The sequence below is a fragment of the Lissotriton vulgaris genome, chromosome 6 (genome assembly GCF_964263255.1).
Source record: "Lissotriton vulgaris chromosome 6, aLisVul1.2, whole genome shotgun sequence".
NCBI lineage: Eukaryota > Metazoa > Chordata > Amphibia > Caudata > Salamandridae > Lissotriton > Lissotriton vulgaris.
The window spans coordinates 128,048,132-128,070,678 of NC_141694.1; the positions used below are offsets into that span (position 1 = coordinate 128,048,132).

Genomic DNA, 22,547 nt, shown 5'->3' on the forward strand with positions numbered 1-22,547 from the left:
AATGGGCTTTGTGGATAGTTGGAGACTCTTACACCCTACGCTTCGTCAGTACTCCTTCCTGTCCAGCGCACATGGTAGCTTGTCCCGTATAGACTATATCCTTACCTTGGCAGCTCACGCTACGGCCGTGTCTGAGGCTCGTTTTCTGGCGCGTGGAGTTTCTGATCACTCGCCGCTCCTGGTCTCCTTTGACTTCGATATTGCTTTGTCGGTGCGACCGGCAACGGTCAACCCCTGGTACTTTCGTAACCCAAAGACCCGTGCCCTACTAGCCAAGGCTATAAACCTATACTTCTCCGAGAACGAGGGTTCGGTTGGGTCGGCCGCGACCCTGTGGGAGGCGTTCAAGACCGTCCTGAGAGGCGAGGCATTTGCTTTAATAGCGGAGGCCCGTCGGAACAGAGATGCCGATCTCCTCTGTATCGAGGAAGAGATCTTGGACCTCAATGCCCAACTGGACCCTGACCCTAACCCAGACCTCCTCCATGCGCTTTCCCTAAAGCAACTGGAGTACCGTGATCTCGCTACGAATGCCGCCCAGACCCTGGCTAGGGAACAGCAGGGCCGTATCTACGACGTGGGGGACAAGGCTGGCAAACTGTTGGCCTGGTTGGACAGGAAGGAGCTGGCCAGTCGGGTTGTACCTGAGATCCTGGGGGCAGATGGCACCCCTTTCACCGACCCCTCCGCCATTGCCGAGTCGTTTGCCGATTATTTCAGGGGTGTTTACACCTCCTCCTCTGACTGCACAGAGGCCGACTCGGCAGAACTTCTCTCGACCGTGGATCTTCCCTGCCTCACGGAGAAAGACCGCGATGATTTGGACAGGGACATCACTTCTGACGAGATTGCCCTTGCGATCTGCTCCTTGAGATCTGGCAAGGCGCCGGGTCCCAATGGAATCCCGGCTGAGCTCTATAAGATACGGCCCGATGTGGTCGCCCCGCGTCTCCGTGCTATGTTCCTGGAGGCGAGGGACGCCGGCGTCCTCCCCCTTGATCAGAGGGTGGCCACTATCGTGGTCATCCACAAGGACGGTAAACCAAGGGATGTGTGTCGTTCATATCGGCCTATTTCCCTTCTGAATACCGAACCAAAGGTCCTCGCCAAACTGCTGGCTAACCGACTGGTTGGGGTTATTGGCAACTTGGTGCATCCGGACCAGTCGGGCTTTATTCCGCACCGCAACACCGCCCTCAATTTGAGACGGCTTCACGGCGCCCTGGCTAGGACGCATACTCTTACGGAGCCAGCTGTGCTGGCGTCTCTCGATTCCACCATGGCGTTTGACTCCATCGAGTGGAATTACCTCTGGGCGGTGTTAGCTAAGTTCGGTTTTGGCCCGGTCTTCCTCTGCTGGGTGAAACTTCTTTATGCCAGCCCAATGGCTAATGTATCTGTGAATGGTCGCCTGTCGACGTCCTTTGTCCTTCACAGGGGTACCAGGCAGGGCTGTCCCCTGTCGCCTCTACTTTTTGCCCTGGCTCTCGAGCCCTTGGCGGCCACGCTGCGCTTCCACCCCGACCTCCATGGTATCACCTGGGCACCGGACTTCGAGGACCGTATATCCCTCTACGCGGACGACATCCTCCTATATCTGACGTCCCCGTACCAGTCTCTCGTTGCCTGCGACGTGCTTAAACACTTTGGGAGATACTCTGGCCTGATTATCAATTGGGCCAAGTCCTCCCTATACGTATTGAAAGGGGACACGCCGCGCCTCCCTAGAGGCTGCAACATCCAGGTGGCCACACAGGGCTTCAAGTACCTAGGGATCTACATCTCTGGGAACCCGAAGGTTCGATACGACCAGAACTTGCTCCCCCCACTGCAGCGCCTTCGACGCGACGTGGAGGGTTGGCGTAAGCTCCCGCTCTCCCTGCTTGGCCGAGCGGCCCTGTTTAAAATGATGTCCTTACCCAGATTCCTGTATGTCCTACAAAACACCCAAGACCCGGTACCGGCCCGATACTTCCGGGAAGTTGAGAGTCTTCAGCGGGCCCTGCTCTGGGATGGCCGCCCTCGGGTGGCGATCACGAAGCTCACGCTCCCGTGGTATGACGGGGGCATAGCACTGCCGGATGTACGTAGATACTATTGGGCCTCCCAGCTTGCGGCCCTCAATCACGGGTTTTATGGGCCGGTAAATAGCCCCGGCTACGCTATGGACAGGTGGCTCATGAGTGGAGGTAATTATTACCGAGCCCTTTACTCCAGATCTCTGGATCGGCGTATGTCCGGTCCCACTAAGACGGCAGTCTCTATATGGCGTTCGATCACCAGGGTGCAGGGATGGCAGGGCAGACGGACCGGTTTCACTCCCCTGTATGAATCCGATATGTTGGGCAGACTATGGCACACCAAGGGCTTTGACAAATGGGACCTTATTGGCATCACCAGGGTGGAGGATGTGATTTCCAAGGGGACTATTAAGACCTTCCCCCAGCTACAGACTGAGTACCAGCTGGGTGACTCTGAGTTCTTTCGATATGCACAGCTGAGGCAAGCCCTGCTCTCTGCTATGACCCCTGGGGAAGACATCCCGGAAAGCTCACCGCTGGAGGACAGAGTGCTGGACGGCCATATGCCCGACAGCGCAATCTCGCTGTCCTACAAAAAACTAATTAATGTTCGCACTGACCTTCTCCTTGGGCTACGAGACCAGTGGGTGGCGGATGGCCTGGAGATTGACGAGGAGGACTGGCAGAGTGCAGTGTCCTCCCCTAAGGAGGTTGCCATCTCATCCCGGCTTCGTCTGGTCCAATTCAAAATCCTGCACAGGGTATACGTTACTGGCCCCCGCCTAATACACATGGGCTACTCGCCCGACGGCCTCTGTCGTCGAGGCTGTGGTGCCCTCGCTACCTTTTTACACATCCTGTGGGAATGTCCGGCCATAGCGTCCTACTGGAGGAGGATTCACAGGGTCATGAGCGAAGTGTCTGGTGTGGGGATTGCGGCGGAAGCCCGTATGTGCCTCCTTAATATTTGGGAGCCGACGGATCACAACACAGCCCAAACTCAGTGGGTGACCCTAGGCAATATGGTGGCCAAGAGAGACATCGCTCAAAAGTGGGGGGCCAATACGGCACCCTTGGTGGTGCAGTGGAAGGCCAACATGGACTGGTGCATGCTCCGGGAGAAGACTGTCTATGTTGCCAGGGGTAAACCCAACAAATGGAACAGGGTGTGGGGCGCCTGGACCTCTTACCGGGGTGATGTGTGTCTACCGCCCGAGCCTGCCTCATTGGATGAGCACCTGTCACTGTGACCTATGACACCGACTGTATACGATACCCGAGTGATCCTGTTTCTCCCCTCCCCCCCTCCTATCATCCTCTACTCTTCTGTACTTCTGAAATGCTGGTTTCTTTCTCCTCCCGGCCTTATATTCCTTGCTGTATTCTCCTCCCACTGCCACTCTTCAGCGCCGATTGGCGTTTTCTTTTATTGTTATAAAATATAAAATAAACCTGTAATTTCCTGCTGTACCTGATCTGCACTATTATGCTCTGTTTATTATGCTGCCTTGCCTCCGGGATGTCAGGCTGAATAGCTGTGTGCTCTCGTGCAATAAAGGTTTTCAAAAATTTAAAAAAATAAATAAAAAATAAAGATGTCACTAGGAAGTGATCGTCTCTCAGTGCTCATTAGAGTTATATTACTAATCAAAACATAGCAAGCGGGGCTTTCCCAGGTTGCGGAGTTTTATCTTGTTGAAGAACTCTGAGTGTAATCTAGGAATCTTAGATAGTGGCTTCTGCTGTGTCATTTGCACTAATGAGCTGCAAAGGAAGCTGCAGAGGAAGTGATTCTGAAATGTGGCTCTGAACGTGTGAGGCCAGAGACGAGTTTCTGAATATTGCATTTGATCGGTTATGCCAATATAGGGGTACAAAGGGATTATAGCCGTATAGGGGCATAAGGTCACAGTATCGATCAGGGTCCTAGATTAGAACGCGACAGTGGGTGTTGTCGAGTCGATCCTTGAATGCTGATTTCTTGGTGGTCGGATCAGTTGGTGGTGTTTGCGGGTGGCGTCCTTGAAGGTGGTCAGGTTGTTAGTGGTTGGGTTTTTCTCCAGGTTTTCTCGACGTTACGACATAGCTTCTTGGATTTCTTAAGGTCATCGTTGAACCAAGGGGCTTTTTTGCTACCTTGTTTGATTTGGTGGTTTTTCAAGGGTGCTAATTTGTTAGCGCTGTGGGTGATCCATTGTGTGAGTTTGGTGACAGCTTGGTTTGGGTCCGATGATATGGTGGGGGGGTTTTGGTTAAGCGAAGTGAAGAGTTGGTCGGTGGTGATTTTGTTCGTTTCTTCGGGTAATAGGTTGTGGTGGGATGTGGGTTGTGGTCTTTTTGTAGCTGAAGTGAACGCAGCTGTGGTCCGTCCAATGGAGAGCTGTGGTGTGATCGAAGGAGATGTGTTTGCTGGAGGTGAAGATGGGGTGGAGCGTGTGTCCGGCAAGGTGGGTGGGGGTGTCAACAAGTTGTTTGAGTCCGAAATTAGCCAGGTTGTCCAGAAGGGTGGTGGTGTTATCGTTATTCTTTTCCAGGTGAAAGTTGAGGTCTCCTAGTAGAATGTAGTTCTCGCAGGTGAGGACATGTGGGCTGATGAAGTCAGTGATGTCTTCATTAAATTGTGTGCGGGATCCTGGTGGTCTGTAGATGAGGGTGCCTCTAAGAGTGGTCCTGGGGTCGGTGTGGATCTGGAAGTGAAGGTGTTCGGCGGTCGCGAGGTTGACGTTGGAGCTGGCTGTGATTCGGATGGTGTTCTTATGTACGATAGCGATGCCTCCTCCTGTTTGGATGGTGCGGTCTTTTCGGATGATCTTGTAATTGTCAGGGATGGATATGGCGATGTCGGGTGCTGGCGAGGCGTACATCCATGTTTCAGTAAGGAAGGCGACGTCCGGCGATGTAGTGTCGAGTAGATCCCAGAGTTCAGTGGCGTGTCTGTGCACCGAGCGGGTGTTCAGCAGGATGCACTTCAGATGGTTGGGGTTGGATCGGTGTTTAGAAGGAGTGGCTTTGGTGTGGGTGCTGATGCAGGTGTACTTGCAGTAGTGGCAGGCGAATGGTCCATGGGTGTTTCCTGGGGTAGCTGTGCAGCATTGTGCAGTGCGTCCGGGGTTGAGGGCAAGGAGGGAGGCGTCGTCGTACGATAAGCAGGAGGAGAGGGTTTTGCGGGGGCCAGGGGGTCTGGCGCAGTCTAGGCCCAGACGGGCGTAGACGGGCTTACCTTCGGCGCACCTTCGGCGCGCATGGGGCGCGACCGCTGCGCCCAAAGGCATCTGTCATAAGTGGATGGTTGGAGGGGAGGGACATCAGCTGGGAGGCGGGAGCGGGGTGGAGACCAGGGCAGGGAGGCTCAAACAACAACAAACAAGATGGCTGCAAGCCAATAATGAAACCGGACTGGGGCACGCTAGTCAAATGCACGAGGCAAATGGCAGTGGCGTCGGCACAAACAGGCAAATGAAATCAGCAGGCAGCAGAATTAAAACTAGCGCACCTTGGCAATAAGCGCTGCTATCAGGTATGCCTTAGCGAAAAGCAAATAATTATGCAGGCTATCAATTCCGATCCGATAATTATGCAGGCAATCGATTTACATTCAATAAATTGTGCAGGCTCAAGCAGTGCAGTGCGTGATCGCTACTGTACCAGGTGAAGGCGTGGAGCGACCGCTTCTGCTGGGAGCAGGTCCTGGGTGTGACCTCTCCATCCAGGATGTGCTTTGTTTCTGGTCCCAGACAGCAGGGGCTCTCAATTCAGGGGTCCAGATACGTGTGGTTGTGGCAGGCTGCCTGAAGTCAGTCTGTGACCACACCAGGGTTGGCATGTTTTCAGGGGGCACCTCTGAGGTGCCCTCTGAGTATGTGGTTCAATAAATACCACACAGGCATCCGTTTAGGTTTGAGTATTAGTTTCGTACCAAACAATCCTGGTTTCGGAGAAGCCCTCATGGTGCTAGGGAACTGGAGTTGTCAATATTCCAGCCCATGTCCTTTCTGTCTGGCTTCCCTGGCACTTACAATATCTAAGAATAGACTTAAATATTGTAGGGGCATATCTGCTCATGCAGGCCTGCCCACACCTGTGATAGTGCACCCCGACGTAGGGCTGCAAGGCCTGCTAGAGGTGTGACTTACCTATACCTTGGGTAGTGCGAGTTGGCATGGCACACAGGCAGTGTGCCATGTCAATTTTGTCATTTATGTCTGCACCAGGGCATGCATGCTGCAGGGGCAGTCTGCATGGCTAGGCGAGGGGTACCTAGGGGACCTTCTTCAGTTCCAAAGTCCTAGGTACCCAGGTACCATTTACTAGGGACTTAAAGGGGGCCTGAAGGGCCTATTGTGGAACAGCTTTAGGTAAGAATCACTGGCAGAGGGGGACCAGGTTGGCAGGGATCCTGTGCACTACAATTGAAAATACATCAAATACCAGGCAAAAAGTGTGGGCTCTCAAAAGAGACACTTTTTCACAATGCTACAATACAGAAAATTGTTACCTTCATCTACAACTCTCTGGCCTTGCGTTCACTTCCATATGATTAAATCTGGCTGCAGTGGCAGCTAAAAAAATAGAAGTTTACCTTTGTTTGAAGTACCAGCCATCAAAGCTTTTATGGAAAGCCTTAAGCGAGTGATTCCACCTCAAGTTACACCTGCACTTATGTGGGACCATAACATTGTTCTAACAAGACACCATTTGAACCCACTACATAATGGTTTCCTCCAATTTCTATCTTGGAAGGATGATCTGCCATCACTTTACTTATGTGTCGGTGAGCTCCAGGCACTCATCCTAGAAGAACCTTTCTTCCAGCTACATTGGGATAGGGTGGTCCTTCGCACTAGCCCAATTTTCCTTCCATAAGTGGTCTCTCCTTTCCACCTTATTCAATTGGGTTACCTGTGTTCTTCCCTCAACCAGACTGTTGCGGAAAGGGCTCTTCAATTGATAGATGTTAAATGAGCTCTTATATATTACATTGACAGAACTGATGACTTTTGTAAAACCAAAAAAGTCTGTTGCTTTGTTGCTATTTCTTCCCCTCACAAAGGAAGCCCTTATCCACATCAGGCATTGCCAAGTGAATAATTAAATGCATTCAAACATGTTACGCCAATGCAACTTTACCAATGTCCCCTACAGCACACACTACTCTTAGATTAGGGGCTTCTATGGTTTTTCTCGGCAATATACCACTAGCTGTTATATGTAAAGCACCACCCACTTTCACTAAGCATTATTGTGTGGGTGTTCTAGCATGCCAACAAGCTAATGCAGGTTAGGCAGTGCTACGTACACTTTTCAAAACCACTGCCACACCCACATGTTAGCCACCGCATTTAAAGGGCACTCCTTTTCAGTTATGCAAATCATGTGTATCTACAGCCACACATACCTCAAACGTATTGTTTTGTACCCTGTAAGCAAGCATCTGTCCTTGGCATGTGGTGCAGTAGATTCACATGCGCCCACCCTCCACCCCGGACACCAGTGTCCGTTGCAGTTAGTTTACCTGTGCATACCCATGGACATCGCTTTACTCAAACTCGCTTACACTTCATCCTCACCCGCCTGCGGGAAAACAATCTAAAAATCTAACAATGCAGACTATGCCCATGTGCCTCATTATCAAGAGGGGTCACTTTACCTCGTGACTTGAAAGACTTCTTTTAAGAAAAACAGCTTGCACACATCTCGACCCAACATAAGATGGCAGGAGTATGCAAAGCATGTGAATCTACAATAATACATGGCAAAAACAGATGCTTACAGGGTAAGTAACATAATCCTTTAAAAATGGAGTCTACTTTATCCCATAAAGAATTACTTGTATATGCTAGTTTTATTTTGCTGTTCTAGCTTTTAACACTGCAAATATTTTATTCATTTATTTTTCAGTGCTATTCTCATGGTCCGGTGGATAAAGGCTGTATTCACTCTGCATGCTTCATATCTTACTACAGTAAGTACTGTTCGTTCCCTTGCTTGTCTGCACCCAGACTTAATATCAGGTACTTCCTTTGTGTTGAGATGTATAGTGTGGCATACCGCCTCCAATTTCTCAAAGGAGAAAGATTATTTCTATTCTACTTGCAAAGTTATTTTACATACAGATGGAATGTAAAAGGTTTCATTTTGTAGACACTTCAAAAGCTTCAAGTACATAAAATGTTTGTACCATGTCATGTCTCTCTAGATACACATGTTCTGCACACTCCTACCTAGGGTTGAGCGATGCAAGTTGTTTTTAGTCCACAATGAACAGGACAAAAACTCCTCCGATTGCTTCCCCCCCCCCCCACCATTGCGTTCGAACCGGATAAAGAAAGTACTGGAGTTGAGGATGGCTAATCTTATAGGTTTGCTCTCCTGTTATGACTGCGATCAATAGTAGTAGATGGAACTTTTGTTAAAGCACGTCCAGGAACCACAACATAAAGGTGTCAGGAAGTAGGGGTGCAAGGAAGGTCTGTCTCAGTTGCCAGTTTAGATGTGAGTAACTAGGACCCCCTGACAAAATTGATAAGGTCAATTCCCAGGGCAGGGTAAAGATATTTGAAAAGTAAATCAAGAATTCTCACTTTGTAGTATAAAGCTCAGTGAAAGAAAACTATGACATATAGAATTCAAATGTAAAAATAGTGATCATTTTTGTTAATACAAAATTCCAGAATTATTGAATACATTAAAAAAATCATACATTTCACAAAAATACATTGAAATATACATAAAACCCCATATTCGTGGCAGTAGTAATATCTTCAAAGATATTACAACTGCCACATATATGGAAAGTCGAAGTGTTAGTAAACTACACACACAGACACTGCAGTGGCAGGCATGAGACCTGGTTAGAGGGCTACTTTTTTGGGTGGCCCAAGCAGTGCTACATGACCCACTAGTAGCATTTAATGTTCGAGGCATATGAGCGTTAGATTATATACTTGAGCGTAGATCGCAATGTGGTGTTAGGCTCTGATGTTTGCAGTTTCTTTTTATCGGCATCTTAAACGTTCCTTTTTCTGGTTCCTCTCTCTTCGGTAAACACACTGACTAGGAGATGAGTCGAATGAAAACCAAGCTGGACACTGTGAAAGCGGTCGGTTTAGAGAAGAAAAAGGAGTTCAAGTGCCGTTTTGAGACCAGCAAGGGCAAAGGGGCTCAGCAGAGGGTTCAAACCCCTCAGTAGTCCCAAATTCGAGGGGGCAAATCAGGCAAAAGTGGAGGTCACCAGCAGTCATCCACCACAGCAAGAGGAGGAAAGGCTTGAGCAGTGGCTTCCTCTGGCGCCGTTGCCCACTCCAGTGGGAGGAAGTGCTTCACATCATCTGACAGAGTGGGTCAGCATCACAAAAGATCGTTGGGTGCTGAAAATACTGCGCAATGGATACACACTACGTTTCTGTGCGCTCCCAAAGAACATTCCTCTGAAGAAATCTCTTCCCCACCAACTGGACCTGCTCCGGAGAGAGGTGAAAATTCTTCTACAAAAAAGAGCTATAGAAGAAGTACCTCCCTCTCAAAGGGGAAAAGGAGTCTACTCCAGATGTTTTCTTGTTCCCAAAAGAGATCAGGAGCACAAGTTCAGACCCATCCTAGACCTCCGTCTTCAAAACAAAGTCATAGTCAAGGAAAAGTTCCGCATGCTAGCTCTTCACCATAAATGTCCACATCTGCAAGTCGGGGATTGGATGTGTTCGGTGGATCAGCAATATGCATACTTTCATATCCCGATTGCACTGCGTCACCGAAAGTACTTGAAGTTTGTGATCGGCAACAAACACTACCAGTACAAAGTGCTGCCCTTCGGGCTAAAGTCCACACCACGAGTCTACACTAAATGCTAGCCTTGCTGACCAGACCTTTTGAACAAGATGAACGGGAGGATTCTGCATCCCAACCTCCCGTCACTGAACCTGACAGCATGGCTCCTGAAGTCCTGCAGTACGGACATCTGAACCTGCCTCCTGAATGTATGCACATTTTAAGAGAAGCTAAGAGGCCTTCCACAAGAGCGTCTTATGCGTTCAAGTGGAAGAGGTTTTATATGTGGTGCAGGGAGCGTCATCTTGACCCTACTAAAGGGCAGGGGGGGTTGTTCTACCATACCTCCTTTTCTTAGCAACATCTGGGTTGAAGTATGCTTTCATTAGAGTAAATCTGTCAGCCATTGTAGCGTATAGGAAATCACCAAGCCAAACTTCTTTCTTTCAGGTTCCAGTGGTCAAGGATTTCCTTCAGTCGTTGAAGAAAGTCTATCCCCCTGTGCGAAATCCTTCTCTTCCTTGGGAGTTGAACCTGGTTCTATCCAAGTTGATGGAACCTCCTTTTGAGCCCATCCACAAGGCCTCGTTGCAACACCTCTCTTGGAAGGTTGCGTTCTTGGTGGCAATTACATCAGCGCGAAGAGTAAGTGAGATACAAGCGCTGTGTACAAAAGGAACCCTACACTGTTTTCCACCACAACAGAGTAGTCTTAAGAGCACATCCATCCTTTTTACCTAAAGTGGTCTCTGATTTTCATAATAATCAGTCCATTTCTCTTCCATCCCTTTTTCCAAACCCTACGACCCCGGCTGAGCGGTCTCTGCACTCTTTAGATCTCAATAGTGCTTGAGTTTTATTTGGAAAATACCAAAAGTGTTAGGAAGACGGATCAGCTCTTTATCAACTATGGCTCAATGAGAATGGGCTTTCCAGCTGCCAAAAGATCCATCTCCAGATGGATTGTTTCCTGTATTAAATTGGCTTATCAGCTGGCGGGCACGCCATTACTGTTGTCACCTAAAGCACACTCTACTAGGGGGAAAGCGGCCACAGTAGCTTTTTTACGTGATGTCCCTCTGTCTGAGATTTGCAAGGCTGCAACCTGGAGATCAGTTCATACCTTTACAAGACATTACTTTCTAGAATCTGATTCCAGGACTGATACTCAAGTAGGACAAGCCTCTTTGAGGAATCTATTTGGGTAACCTGCGGCCTGTACAAGCTTAGTTTTTTTCTAGGCTTAGTATTGATATTACTGTTTTGTTACTCCTTTGCCCGCAGGGAGATGAGGTGAGGCTCGCTATTCTATTCTAATGCTTATGACTATTGATGAGGATCCCCTGGACGAGAAGGATTAGTTACTTACCTGTAATCCTCGTTCTCTTCCAGGGGTATCCTTATCAAAGTCATAAGCAACCTCCCGATTTCCCGGGCAAAGGATTATTTTAAGTTGGAGATATGGTTAACCTAAATGTTTCATGGTTTTTTCAGTCTCCGCAAAGAACTGACCCAACTGTCACCCCTGAGGCATGATGGGAAGCTGGGGGTCATGGGTGCCTTAAAAGCACAGTGTCTGTTTACTGCATGTTGATGCAGGTTAGCTTCTCAGTCTTTTAGACTGTAGTTTTGCAATGCAACCTGGGAGCTTCCTATGCTTTCAGTGTTTCATGAGAATTTCCACTGCTTTCTGAGCATTAAAACCATTCTAAAACAAAACTGTTGTCTCATATTTATAATGCATGTTTGTTCATGGATGATGGAATTTCTTTACAGCATAATTCAGCTCTGGTGTTTATTAGGCTGCAATTGCTTATTTTTATATAGATATAGCTATAGAGATAGAGAGAGATGGAGAGAGATGGAGAGAGATGGAGAGAGATGGAGAGAGATGGAGAGAGATGGAGAGAGATGGAGAGATAGAGAGATAGAGAGAGATAGAGAGAGATAGAGAGAGATAGAGAGAGATAGAGAGAGATAGAGAGAGATAGAGATAGAAATATCGGACTTAGACCTGTCTGCCAGGTTTCACCATATAGAACACCCCCACCAAATCCTTGGAATGATGGAGAGGAAGGACAGGACAGACAAGCCCCCATAGGCTGCCATTATGTGGCTTAAAAAGGGATACCGTGTCTTTAAGGAAACTTTCCAGAACTCTCCTGGTATCCCAAAATGCACAGCAACTCCCTCCACTTTCAGTTTTTTTTCCGGCTCCTGCTAGCAGGACCCTGGAGCATTGAGCTTTCCCTTTTTTGGGGTTTTCTACTATTTTTGCACTTTTAAAGTGTTAGTGTGTTCTCTCAACGTGTTTTTGCCTTGTCTCATTGTAGGAAGGTACCTCCTGACTATGGTTGCCCCCAACTTTTTGCCCTGTGTTTTAGCTGGTTTCTGACATAGTCGACCTGGGACCCTGCCAATCAGGACCCCAGGCCTACTGCTCTCTCTGTAAAATGGATTCCATGTACCTTAGGTACATTTCCAATTGGTACTGGGCCACCTTATCAGACCCTGTAACTCAGGGCATAGGTGTACCCAGGGCCTACCAGGGGCTGAAGCATGTATTATGCCACCCCTGGCTGCCCTCCTAAACCTGACACAACTGGCTGCATGACAGCTGGGGCAAAGTCGTGTAATCACTCTTTGCTGCAGATATAGTATACCTATATCTAACCCTAAAAATGGACACACAGATTCCTATCAGTCACTCCTATGGCAGGCCTTAACAATCCTGAAGGCAGAGTGCATGGAATTGTGTGAAATGGTGCTCTGGCATGAGCTGAGCCCGTTTGCAGCTTGCGGAACCAAGTCCTAATAGCTGTTCCATGATAACGCATACCATATACTCTTGAGTGCATTATAATCCTCGCGGTTAAATGCTATCTCTGGTATTGCTTTATCAAAACATGTCGAGTAAGGTGTCATACGAATTGGAATACTAACCCCTCGCCAATTCTGGCGACGGAGTTAGCATTCCACCCTTCTAGAGGGACACGACATGTATGTAACTGTGAACCCCGGTTAAAGTTAAACGAAGCCTCAGTTCCACAAAATGGATGCTGCCACCACAGACACGAGTCTGACCTCCTGCTGCTGGGAGTCCTTCCAGCGAGGAGAGCTTGGACAAAGGGTTTCCTGTCTGGGGCGGTGCTAGCATTATCCCAGACAGGGTTTTGTGTATCCTGGGTAGGCAGGGCTTTACAGGAAAGTGACTGCTGAGTGGCACCGCGGTGCTCACTACGCATAGGCCGGTCAGAACCAGTTCCATGGGCACACCAGCCCCTGGCCTGGGGAAAGTCCGGCATGGGAGAGGGGTGTAACCACCCCCTCCTAGTCCCACCCATAGGCAGGACCTAGTCACCGGGTCAGCCCCTTTTCTTAGTATAAAGATAGGAGCGGGCCCCCTGTTCAAATTAGATCATCTTTGGAATCAAGACACGACTTTCTTCGAAAGGACTTCAAGATTTCTTCTTCAAGATTCTCCCTTGTGACTAAGGAGTAGTCACCCTGCATCTGCAGGCACCATCTAAAGAACACTGCGGTCTGCTGCAAGTCCTTCCTCAGGAATCCGACGACACAGCTCGACGAGACCCGGCTTCCCTGGCACCTCTGCACCTCTGACCTCTACTCACCTCTACAGCCAAGCTGAGAACCGTGAGTGCGACGAGACCTCGAGGGACCGGCTATCGCCAAGACTGCACAACTTCTTTACAGCACGCCCGCCGAGTGACCCTCTGGTGAGTGCTTTGGGGTCCGAGAAGCCCCGACCCTGAGCAGCTCCAGCACCGAAGTACAGCCTCCCAGCATCTCCACGATCTGCGTGGGGCCCTTCTGCTTTTTGCTGCTCACCACGTTTTGGCTACTAGCCCGCTGGCTTGTGGCCTTCTGAACGACGCCCGACGACATCACTGCTGCTGGTCTGGTTGCTCCAGACTGGCCCTTGCTCCCTTCCAAGAGAGGAGCACCCCGGACCCTCCTGGTCCACTCCAGACGCCATTTTAGGTCCACCGCGTGGGCTTGAATTAGCCAAGGCTTTGTTGCCCAATCCTGGGCCCAGCGACGCCGACAGCTTCATCCATCGTGGGACAGCTCGCTCCTCCATCCTGGTCGCCGACAACGCCTCCTGGTCCGTGAGATCTGCAGAGCCCAGCGTCGCCCACTCACCTAGTCGAGGTGACTACCATCCGGTGCCCCCCCTGGTGCCACCTGACTTCTGGCTATTAGTCACGAACTTGGTCCCCTCTGCTTTCAGGTATCGTCCATCTTCAAGATCCAGGCTTGGATCACTTCGAACTCTCTTCACTGGTCGCCTGCCAGCATCTTTCTTCCAGGCTCCTGGTCCGTCTACGAGGATTCCCGACGTCTTTTGAGACCTATGCAGCTGCAGCCCCTGGGCTAGCTAACTTCGGCATTTCGGTGCCCCAGCATAGCCTCACTATCCAAGGGTCAGAATCCACTTTCGTTTTCCTCCTACCAGGTCGGGTTCGCCCGAGAACACTAACTTTGCTTTTACTAGCTACCATAGACTTTGTCCCGCATCACGCGTGAGAGTGCACACTCTGCACCAGAGTCCCCTGGGCCTCCTAGAAGTAATCTATAGATTCTATAGTCAAGTCCTAGCGATTCCAAAGCCTATTAGTACTGTACTTACCTGCTAGTAATTTCGCATTCCACTTTCAGAGTATATGGTTTTCCGTGCCCCTCGGGCATTTGTATATACTGTGCTAACTTAAGTATTTTCGTAAGAGTTTTGTTTTGTGCTTAGTACCCTGTCCTCATAAAGAGTACAGGGCTGTTGTGATTTTAATAAATACACTGTTTATTTTCATAACACTTGTGTGGTGTCCTTTCACTTGGTGTTCAAGGGGTATATGTGATGGTATAACAGCTGGCTTAACAGTCTTTAGCCTTAGACTGCTCGTATCCACGCTACTAGGATAGCTGGTCTATAAGGTTGACTTACAACCAATCATCAATAAGGGTTGTCTGGACTGATACATAGTGTTCACTAGAATAGTGAGCACTGCATATCAGGCCAACTTCTCACACTCATCTTGCTGGAGTGTCTCTGGTGTTTTGGCTGCTCTTTTATCAAATATGCCTGCATTATTTGATAAATGTCCTGAGTGCTCCAGAAAAATGCAAAATCGGATCCTAACAGGGTGTGCATCCTGTGCCTGCCTTCTTCTCATGTTCCTGAGGAGTGTGATATCTGTCTGCAGTTCCCTAAAAGGACCTTAAAGGACAGGGAGAAGACCAGGCTCCAAGGCTTGGAGCTTAGAAGGCAGCAAGGACAAGGTGGGTCTGGGCATGAAGGGGCTCCTTCCTCTGCCCGTGCGTCTGCATCGGGGGGGCTCCCCAGTAAAGAAAAGGCCAGAAAACGCCACCGGTCGACGTTGGCGTAGAAAGGAATGACCACAGTCTGTTCCCCGTCTCCCCAGGGCTCTGGGTCGAAGCGCCTTAGACGTCGAGGGGACTGACGTTGAGACCTTCGTCGAGGCGACACCGCCTGTCACCGTCGACACGTAAGTCCGCGACGTAGAGTCGAAGATCAGCGTCGTAATGGAGGCCATCGACACCGAGGAGATCGCCGTCGTCGAGGAGGCGATCGGCGTCGAGGCACCGACCACCGACGTCGAGGCACCGACCACCGACGTCGAGGCACCAACCACCGACGTCGAGGCACCGACCACCGACGTCGAGGCACCGACCACCGACGTCGAGGCACCGACCACCGACGTCGAGGCACCGACCACCGACGTCGAGGCACCGACCACCGACGTCTAGGCACCGACCACCGACGTCTAGGCACCGACCACCGACGTCTAGGCACAGACCACCGACGTCTAGGCACAGACCACCGACGCCGAGGCTGGTCTAACAGCTTTCTGTACGCTTTTCCACCCATTCCCCTAATTCCGGCGGTGCTCATCAAGCTGGCCCAGTCCCGGGCGCTGATGATCCTCATTGCTCCGGAATGGCCCAGGCAGTGGTGGTTCACGGACCTGCTTCATCGCTCGATCCTGCCTCATCGGTGGCTGCCCTGTCAGCCGGATCTTCTCATGAAGTTCGGGGGGCAGATGGTGCACCCCAACCTCTTGTCGTTGAGTTTGGCGGCATGGCCACTTAAATCTTCCTGAGGATTTTATGGACATATTGAAGGAGGCTAAGAGGCCGTCTACTAGGACCTCTTATGCTTACAAATGGAAGAGATTCTGCATCTGGTGCATGTCTAAGAAATATGATCCTACGACCTGCAAGGAGGATGTCATCCTTCCATTCCTTCTGCATCTGGCTCAGTCTGGCCTTAATTTCCATTCCATTAAGGTTCACCTGGCTGCATTGACTGCTCACAGAAAATGCCCTTCACAGACGTCCTCCTTCCAGGTCCCGGTGATAAAGGATTTTTTGGAAGGATTGAAGGTGTCCGCCACCATCCTCTTACCCCCCCCCCCCTCCCCCCCCCCTGATCGGCTTCCTTCGCCTGCATGGGAACTGAATGTGGTGCTGTCCAGGCTGATGAAGGAACCTTTCGAGCCTATTCACAAGGCTTCACTGCAGCACCTGTCTTGGAAGGCGGTGTTCCTCGTGGCCATTACATCGGCCCGCAGGGTGAGTGATATTCAGGCGTTATATTGCCAAGAACCTTATACTGTGTTTCATGCTGCTAAGGTTATGCGTACTCACCCTAAGTTCCTTCCCACGGTGATTTCTGATTTACCAACTTTTTTCCAGAATCCTTCCACTCCAGCGGAAAGGTCTCTTCATTCCCTGGATGTTAGAAGGGTATTGAAATTCTATCTGGATAAAACCAAAGACATTCGCAGGTCCGACCAATTGTTTGTCAACTATGGGTCGGTTAGGACTGGTCTGGCTACTTCGAAGCAATCTATCTCTAGGTGGATTGTGTCGTGTATCCAGCTTTATCAGAAAGCGAATAAGACCTTAGGGGGTAAGCCTAAGGCTCATTCCACCAGGGGCAAAGCAGACACAACTGCTTTGCTTCGTAATTTTCCCATTGCAGAGATCTGCAATGGAAGTCGGTCCATACCTTTGCTAAGCATTACTGTCTGGATTCTGATGCCAGGGCAGATGCTCAGGTTGCACAGGCTTCGCTGCGAAATCTGTTCGCATAATAATGGTGTTGTCTTTTTTCTCCACCGCTGGGTTGTTTTTTGGATGGGCTTGCCATTCTATTCACTAGATTATGACTATAAACAGAGATCCCCTACTACAGAAGGAGTCGTTTCTTACCTGTAACTCCAGTTCTGTAGTAGGGGTATCTGTTATAGTCATAAGCGCCCGCCCTCCTCCCCGGTGGAGAAAGATGAAGTGATGAATGCTACAGGTCCAGCTGATGGACCTCCAAAAAGAACTGAAAGTGGAGGGAGTTGCTGTGCTATCTGGGATACCAGGAGAGTTCTGGAAAGTTTCCTTAAAGGCACAGTATCCCTATTTAAGCCACATAATGGCAGCCTATGGGGGCTTGTCTGTCCTATCCTTCCTCTCTATCATTCCAAGGATTTGGTGAAAGGGGGGGTGGGGGGGGGGGGGGGAGTGTTCTCCATGGTGAAGCCTGGCAGACAGGTCTAATTGTGATATTTGTGGACGATCCTTGCATTTCTAGTTGAAGTACTGGACAGTGTAGCCTTGCATGTATAGGCTGCATTATTTGGCTTTAATTCTCTCTTAAGTGTCTATGCAGTACTGCAAAGAAGACAGCTTAAGAGATTTTTGATTGCTCTGGGGTCCCCGCACATGAGTAGGACTATTCACTAGATTATGACAATAACAGAGATACCGCTACTACAGAACTGGAGTTACAGGTAAGAAACTACTCCTTACCAGTATGCATCTGTTCTTGGCATGTAGAGTTGTATACGCCCACCCCGCCTCCCCCGATACCTTTCTCCGTAGCAGTATTATCTTACTTAGATACATTACACATGGACATCCTTTTCTACTTTCCCACTAACTCCATTATTACCCTTCATGGCGAAAAACAATCTGGGGATAGTCTGTGCCCATGCGCATTGTCGCCATAAGGAGTCGTTACCTATTTTGTGACTAACAAATACTTATTCGACAAAAACTAACTGCAAACATCCGAGTCCAACACCAGATGGCGATCTATGTTAAAGTATACAACTCTACAGCTCTACATGCCAATAACCGATATATACTGGTAAATAGCATTTTCCTTACAGGCCCCGGGCACATTTATTTATTTTATTTATTTTGAAAGTTTTATATAGCGCGAACAAGATCTTCGCAGATATCAGAGCGCTTTACATAGGTGAAGAGCAGAATATACACAGATACATCTATAGTGTTAAAAGTACAGTGAAATGATATCATAAACAATCAAGTAGTCAATTTCAAAGTCAAACAAAAAAGCAAAGGGTTCGAACAAGTAGTACAGATGAGCACTGAGTCTTTGAAGTTGATCCCCAGTAGTGGTTCAAGTGCATTTAGCCATGAGGATCGCTTTTACTTCTTTCTTGAAAAGTATGGTAGATGGGATGAGTCTGATTTCAGGGGGGAGTGAGTTCCAAATCCTGGGAGCCATTCCTGAGAAAGAGCGTTTGTAGGTTTTTTCTTTGCGGAATCTTTTAGGCTTTAGCAAAAGATTGTTTGTGCCTCTAGTGTTTCTGGATCCTCCAGAAATCATCAGCTTCTGAGCGAGGTATCTAGGTGAGCTAAGGTGGACAGCCTTGTGCGTCAAACAAGCGATTTTCAGGTGTATCCTGGCTTCAAAAGGCAGCCAGTTCAGGGATTTGAAGTCAGGGGAGATGTGTGAGTGTTTTTTTGATCCAGTGATAAGTCTCGCTGCGGCGTTTAAAGAGGCTCTTATGGGTGCCGTAGTAGCTAGGGGGAGACCGCAGAGGGCGGTGCTGCCGTATTCTATTCGAGGTATGACAAGTGATTGTACCGCAGTTTGGAAATCTTTGGCTGGAAGGAAGGGTTTGTTTCCTAAGGGTGTTGATTTGGAAATTTGCTCCCTTAGTTGCTTTGTTGATGTGTTCCTGCATGCTGAGATTGGTGTCGAGTGTTATGCCCAAGGATTTCGCTGAGTCCACGATGGTGGGTTGAACATTGAGTGCCGTTAGGTGTTTAAGCCACATTTGTGCGGTAGTGATCTTCGCGGGAGGTGAGATCAAAAGGAACTCTGTTTTGAGGGCATTAAGTTTGAGATGATTAGCGGCCAGCCAGGATTGGGTGCTACTGATCGTTGAGTTCAAGAGCGTGATGTCATTGGGTGATTGAAGTTTGAGATAAAGTTGGGTGTCATCAGCATACATGTGGAAGTGCACATTGGATTCTTGTAGCAAGGTGGTGAGAGGTTCCATAACTAGGTTGAACAGAGTTGGGGATAGGGAGGATCCTTGTGGTACGCCTAGCGATACAGGTCTTGGCGCGGACATCAAGTTGTTGCTCTTGAATTTCTGCGACCTGTTATGCAGAAAGGACGTGAACCATTTGAGCACAGTTCCAGATAGGCCCATTCTTGTGTTTAATAGGTCGAGTAAATTCTCATGTTTGACGGTGTCAAATGCGGAGGAGAGATCAAGGAGGATTAGGAGGCAGGTATCGTTATGATCTAGGATTTGGAGGGCGTCATCGATTATGTGAGTCATAGCAGTTTCAGTACTGTGATTTGCTCTGAAGCCTGATTGATGAGAGTTGAGAAGATCAAACTGAGTAATGTATTTAGACAATTGTATTTGTACGCATTTTTCCAGCAGTTTGGCAAGAGTCGGAATGTTGGTGATGGGGCGGTAGTTGTTGAGGTCTGAGGGGTCGGCTGTAGGTTTCTTTAGCAAGGGTGTGACTTGTCCAACTTTGAGGGAGTCGGGAATGGACCCTTGTTGAAGTGAGCTGTTAATGATTTTAGTCCAGAGTGGAAGGAGCGACGGGGTAAGGACTTTGACAGCGTTAGCAGGAAGGGGGTCCGTGAGGTGATTGGAAGGTTTCAGAGTGCTGAGCAGTTTGCCAATTTCTTCTTCCGTGTAGGTGACAAAGGTTGACCAGATGGCATTGTTTTTTGGTTTAGTTGGTGCTATGCAGAGGGGTTTGGGGTAGCGGCTTGCATCCATGAGTAGGTCATTCTTTATGTTGTCAGTTTTTTGGATAAAGAAAGAGGCGAAGTCTTCGCAGGAGGGAGCTTCACCCATAGTGTTGAGAGGTTGGGGGTGTTCTTTGGATTGCGTTCGGATAAGCTCAAACAGCTTTCTCGGACGATTTTTGGCTAGGTCAAGCTGACGGCTGAAGAAGACTGATTTTGAGCGTTTTATTTTCCTGAAGTAGGCATTTCTCTTTTTCTTCAGGGTTTTTAGGTTCAGTGCAGAGGGAGCTGATCTCCAGGTGCGCTCTGCCATTCGCATGGCGCGTCTGTCGTCATTGAGACTCCCGTCGTACCAGGGATTGGAGATTTTTGCGGAGGCTTTTTTTAGCTGCAAGGGTGCGACTTCATTAATTATTGAGGACATAGTATTAAGATAGTGATCAGTCAAGGATTGGACGTCCTTAACGCCAGTAGGAGGAAGTAGTGAATTGCAGCTGTTGGGGGGCAGAGAGTTTGAGTTTAGTTTTTTCATGTCTCTTTTCCAGATTTTGGGCCTGGCGGATTGAACAGGGTTAAATTTAACTTTTACATTGATGAAGAATGTGATAATATGATGGTCTGACCAGTCACAGGGTTGGATAGATTCGAGTTGGATAGAGGCTTCTTTGGAGATGATAAGGTCGAGGATAGAGCCTTTCTTGTGAGTTGGACTATTGCAGATTTGAGTGAGGTCAAGGGCGTTAAGGAAATTCTTCAGACCTTTTACCACCGCATCATTGTGATCGTTCCAGTGGAGGTTGAAGTCACCAAGGTATATTTGTGTGAGTTGTCGCCCGGAGTTGGTTGAGATCATATCCATGATTTGCTGGGAGAAGGTAAGGTTGTCGCCGGGTGGGTGATAAACGCCGTGAAGAGTGCAAATCGGTTTGCCCTCACTGATAATATCGAGGCAGATGTATTCACAGGAGGTTGGGGAGGGTAGGGAGGGGGAAGTTACTTTCAGGACAGAGAGGTTGCGCCTGTGTATACATGCGATTCCGCCACCTTTTTTATTGCCAGTCCTGTCAAGTCTGGTGATGTGGTAGTTGGGGGGAACCAGAATGTCCATTATAGGTGTAGAAGATTCTGTTAGCCATGTTTCAGTCATGATGATTAAGTCAAGATCCAGGTTTAGGATGAGATCGGCGATAGCGAAGGAGTGTTTTGCGGCTGATCTGCAGTTGAGGAGAGTGCATTTGAGACGGGGTGTGTCGAGGGTGGAAGGGGGTTCTAGAGCGAGGGGGACTTTACTCAGGTTACTATGGATAGCTATTCTGTTGTTCAGTGTGGGGGGTCTAAGGGGATTGGAGTGAATCGTAGGAATGGCAGTGAGAGTGTTGGGTGTATTGCTATGGGGAGCTGGGTCGTAGGAGCGGAGGAGGGCGATTGTGTCGAGGTCCGAGAGAGGATTACAGGAGCGATGGGGGCGGTTTTCGCGGTTGTGAACAGGGATTGTGGTCCAGTGCGGTGGGAGTAGAGTGCGAGAGTTCGCCACCCGGGTGGAGGTCCAGTTGGGAGGGGAGGTGATGGTGGAGGCGCGTGCGGGCTGTCTGGGATGTGTGCTGAGTAATTGTTTGATGATGTGAATGTCTTGTTTGATCTGGTGGAGGGTGTTGGGTGAGGGGTGACTGGAGTGTGATAGGCAGAGTAGTTGTTGTTTGATGATGTGCACGTCTTCTTTGAGCTGGAGGAGGGAGGTCGTAGTGCAGTCCAGTGTGGGAGATGTGTTGGAGGTGGGGTTGGGAGGGTCGGGCGTTGTGTTGGGGGTGGGGATGGGAGGGTCGGGCGTGGGTGACATCGGGGAGATGTTGGAGGTGTGGTTGCGAGTATTGGTGGTAGGCGGAGAGTGCAGGGTGGAGGATGGGCGTTTATTAGTGGTGCATGTACGGTAGTGAGGGGTGAGAATGGGGGGGGGGGTGGGATTGTATGTGGTTCTTTGTTGAGGAGTCGTAGTTGAAGAGATAGGGGTAGCGTGTTCTGCGTGGTTGGTTAATGAGTGGAGGTGAGGGCTGAGAATGGGGGGGGACAAAGGGTGGGGTTTATCTGTGAGCTTGTCGATCAGATGCTTAGCTTGATTAGGCGGGATGTGGGTGGGGGCTGTGATGTCATGGGTGACAAGAATGGGAATGTGGGATGGAGTATGGGGGGAGGGGGTACGGCTGGTGTATGTGGGGCCAAGATCAATGTCAGTGATTGAGGGGTGTGGGGTAGCAGCAGTGGATGGGAGCATGGCTAAGGTGCCGGTGGTATAGGAGAGGTGCGTGTCGTTTTGGGGCTGCGCTAGATTAGCGGCGTTGTTGGTATGGGAAGTGGTGTCAGGGGTGAGCGGAATGGTTGTGGTATGAGTGGGGGTCAAGATGTTGGTGGGGGGGGGTGCGGCTGGTGTGTGAGGGGGAAAGGTCTGAGTCTGTGAATGAGGAATGTGGTGTGGCTACAGTAAGTGGAGGAATGACTGTGGTGACGGGGGTAGAGGAGAGGTGCGTGTCGTTTAGGGGCTGAGCTAGGAGAGAATGGTTGTGATTAGGGGCTGTGAAATCAAGGGTGATAGGACTGAGAGTGCTGTGAGTGCTGTGTGTGCTGTGAGTGGGGGTCCGTGGTTTGGAGAGGTGCTGTATGAAAGTGGGGAACAGGTTGTCTAGTAGTTCCAGGTTCCTGTC

The 22,547-nt window shown here is 49.4% G+C and overlaps 1 protein-coding gene across 1 annotated transcript in view; it reads left to right on the forward strand.

Annotated features, from left to right (window-relative positions):
• WDR43 (WD repeat domain 43) overlaps positions 1–22,547 on the forward strand; it is a 465,298-nt gene that overhangs the window by 370,073 nt on the left and 72,678 nt on the right. Inside the window, exon 14 of the mRNA XM_086926143.1 lies at positions 7,920–7,983. Coding sequence (XP_086782269.1) covers positions 7,920–7,983 — 64 coding nt within the window. The remainder of the gene's footprint in view (positions 1–7,919; positions 7,984–22,547) is intronic.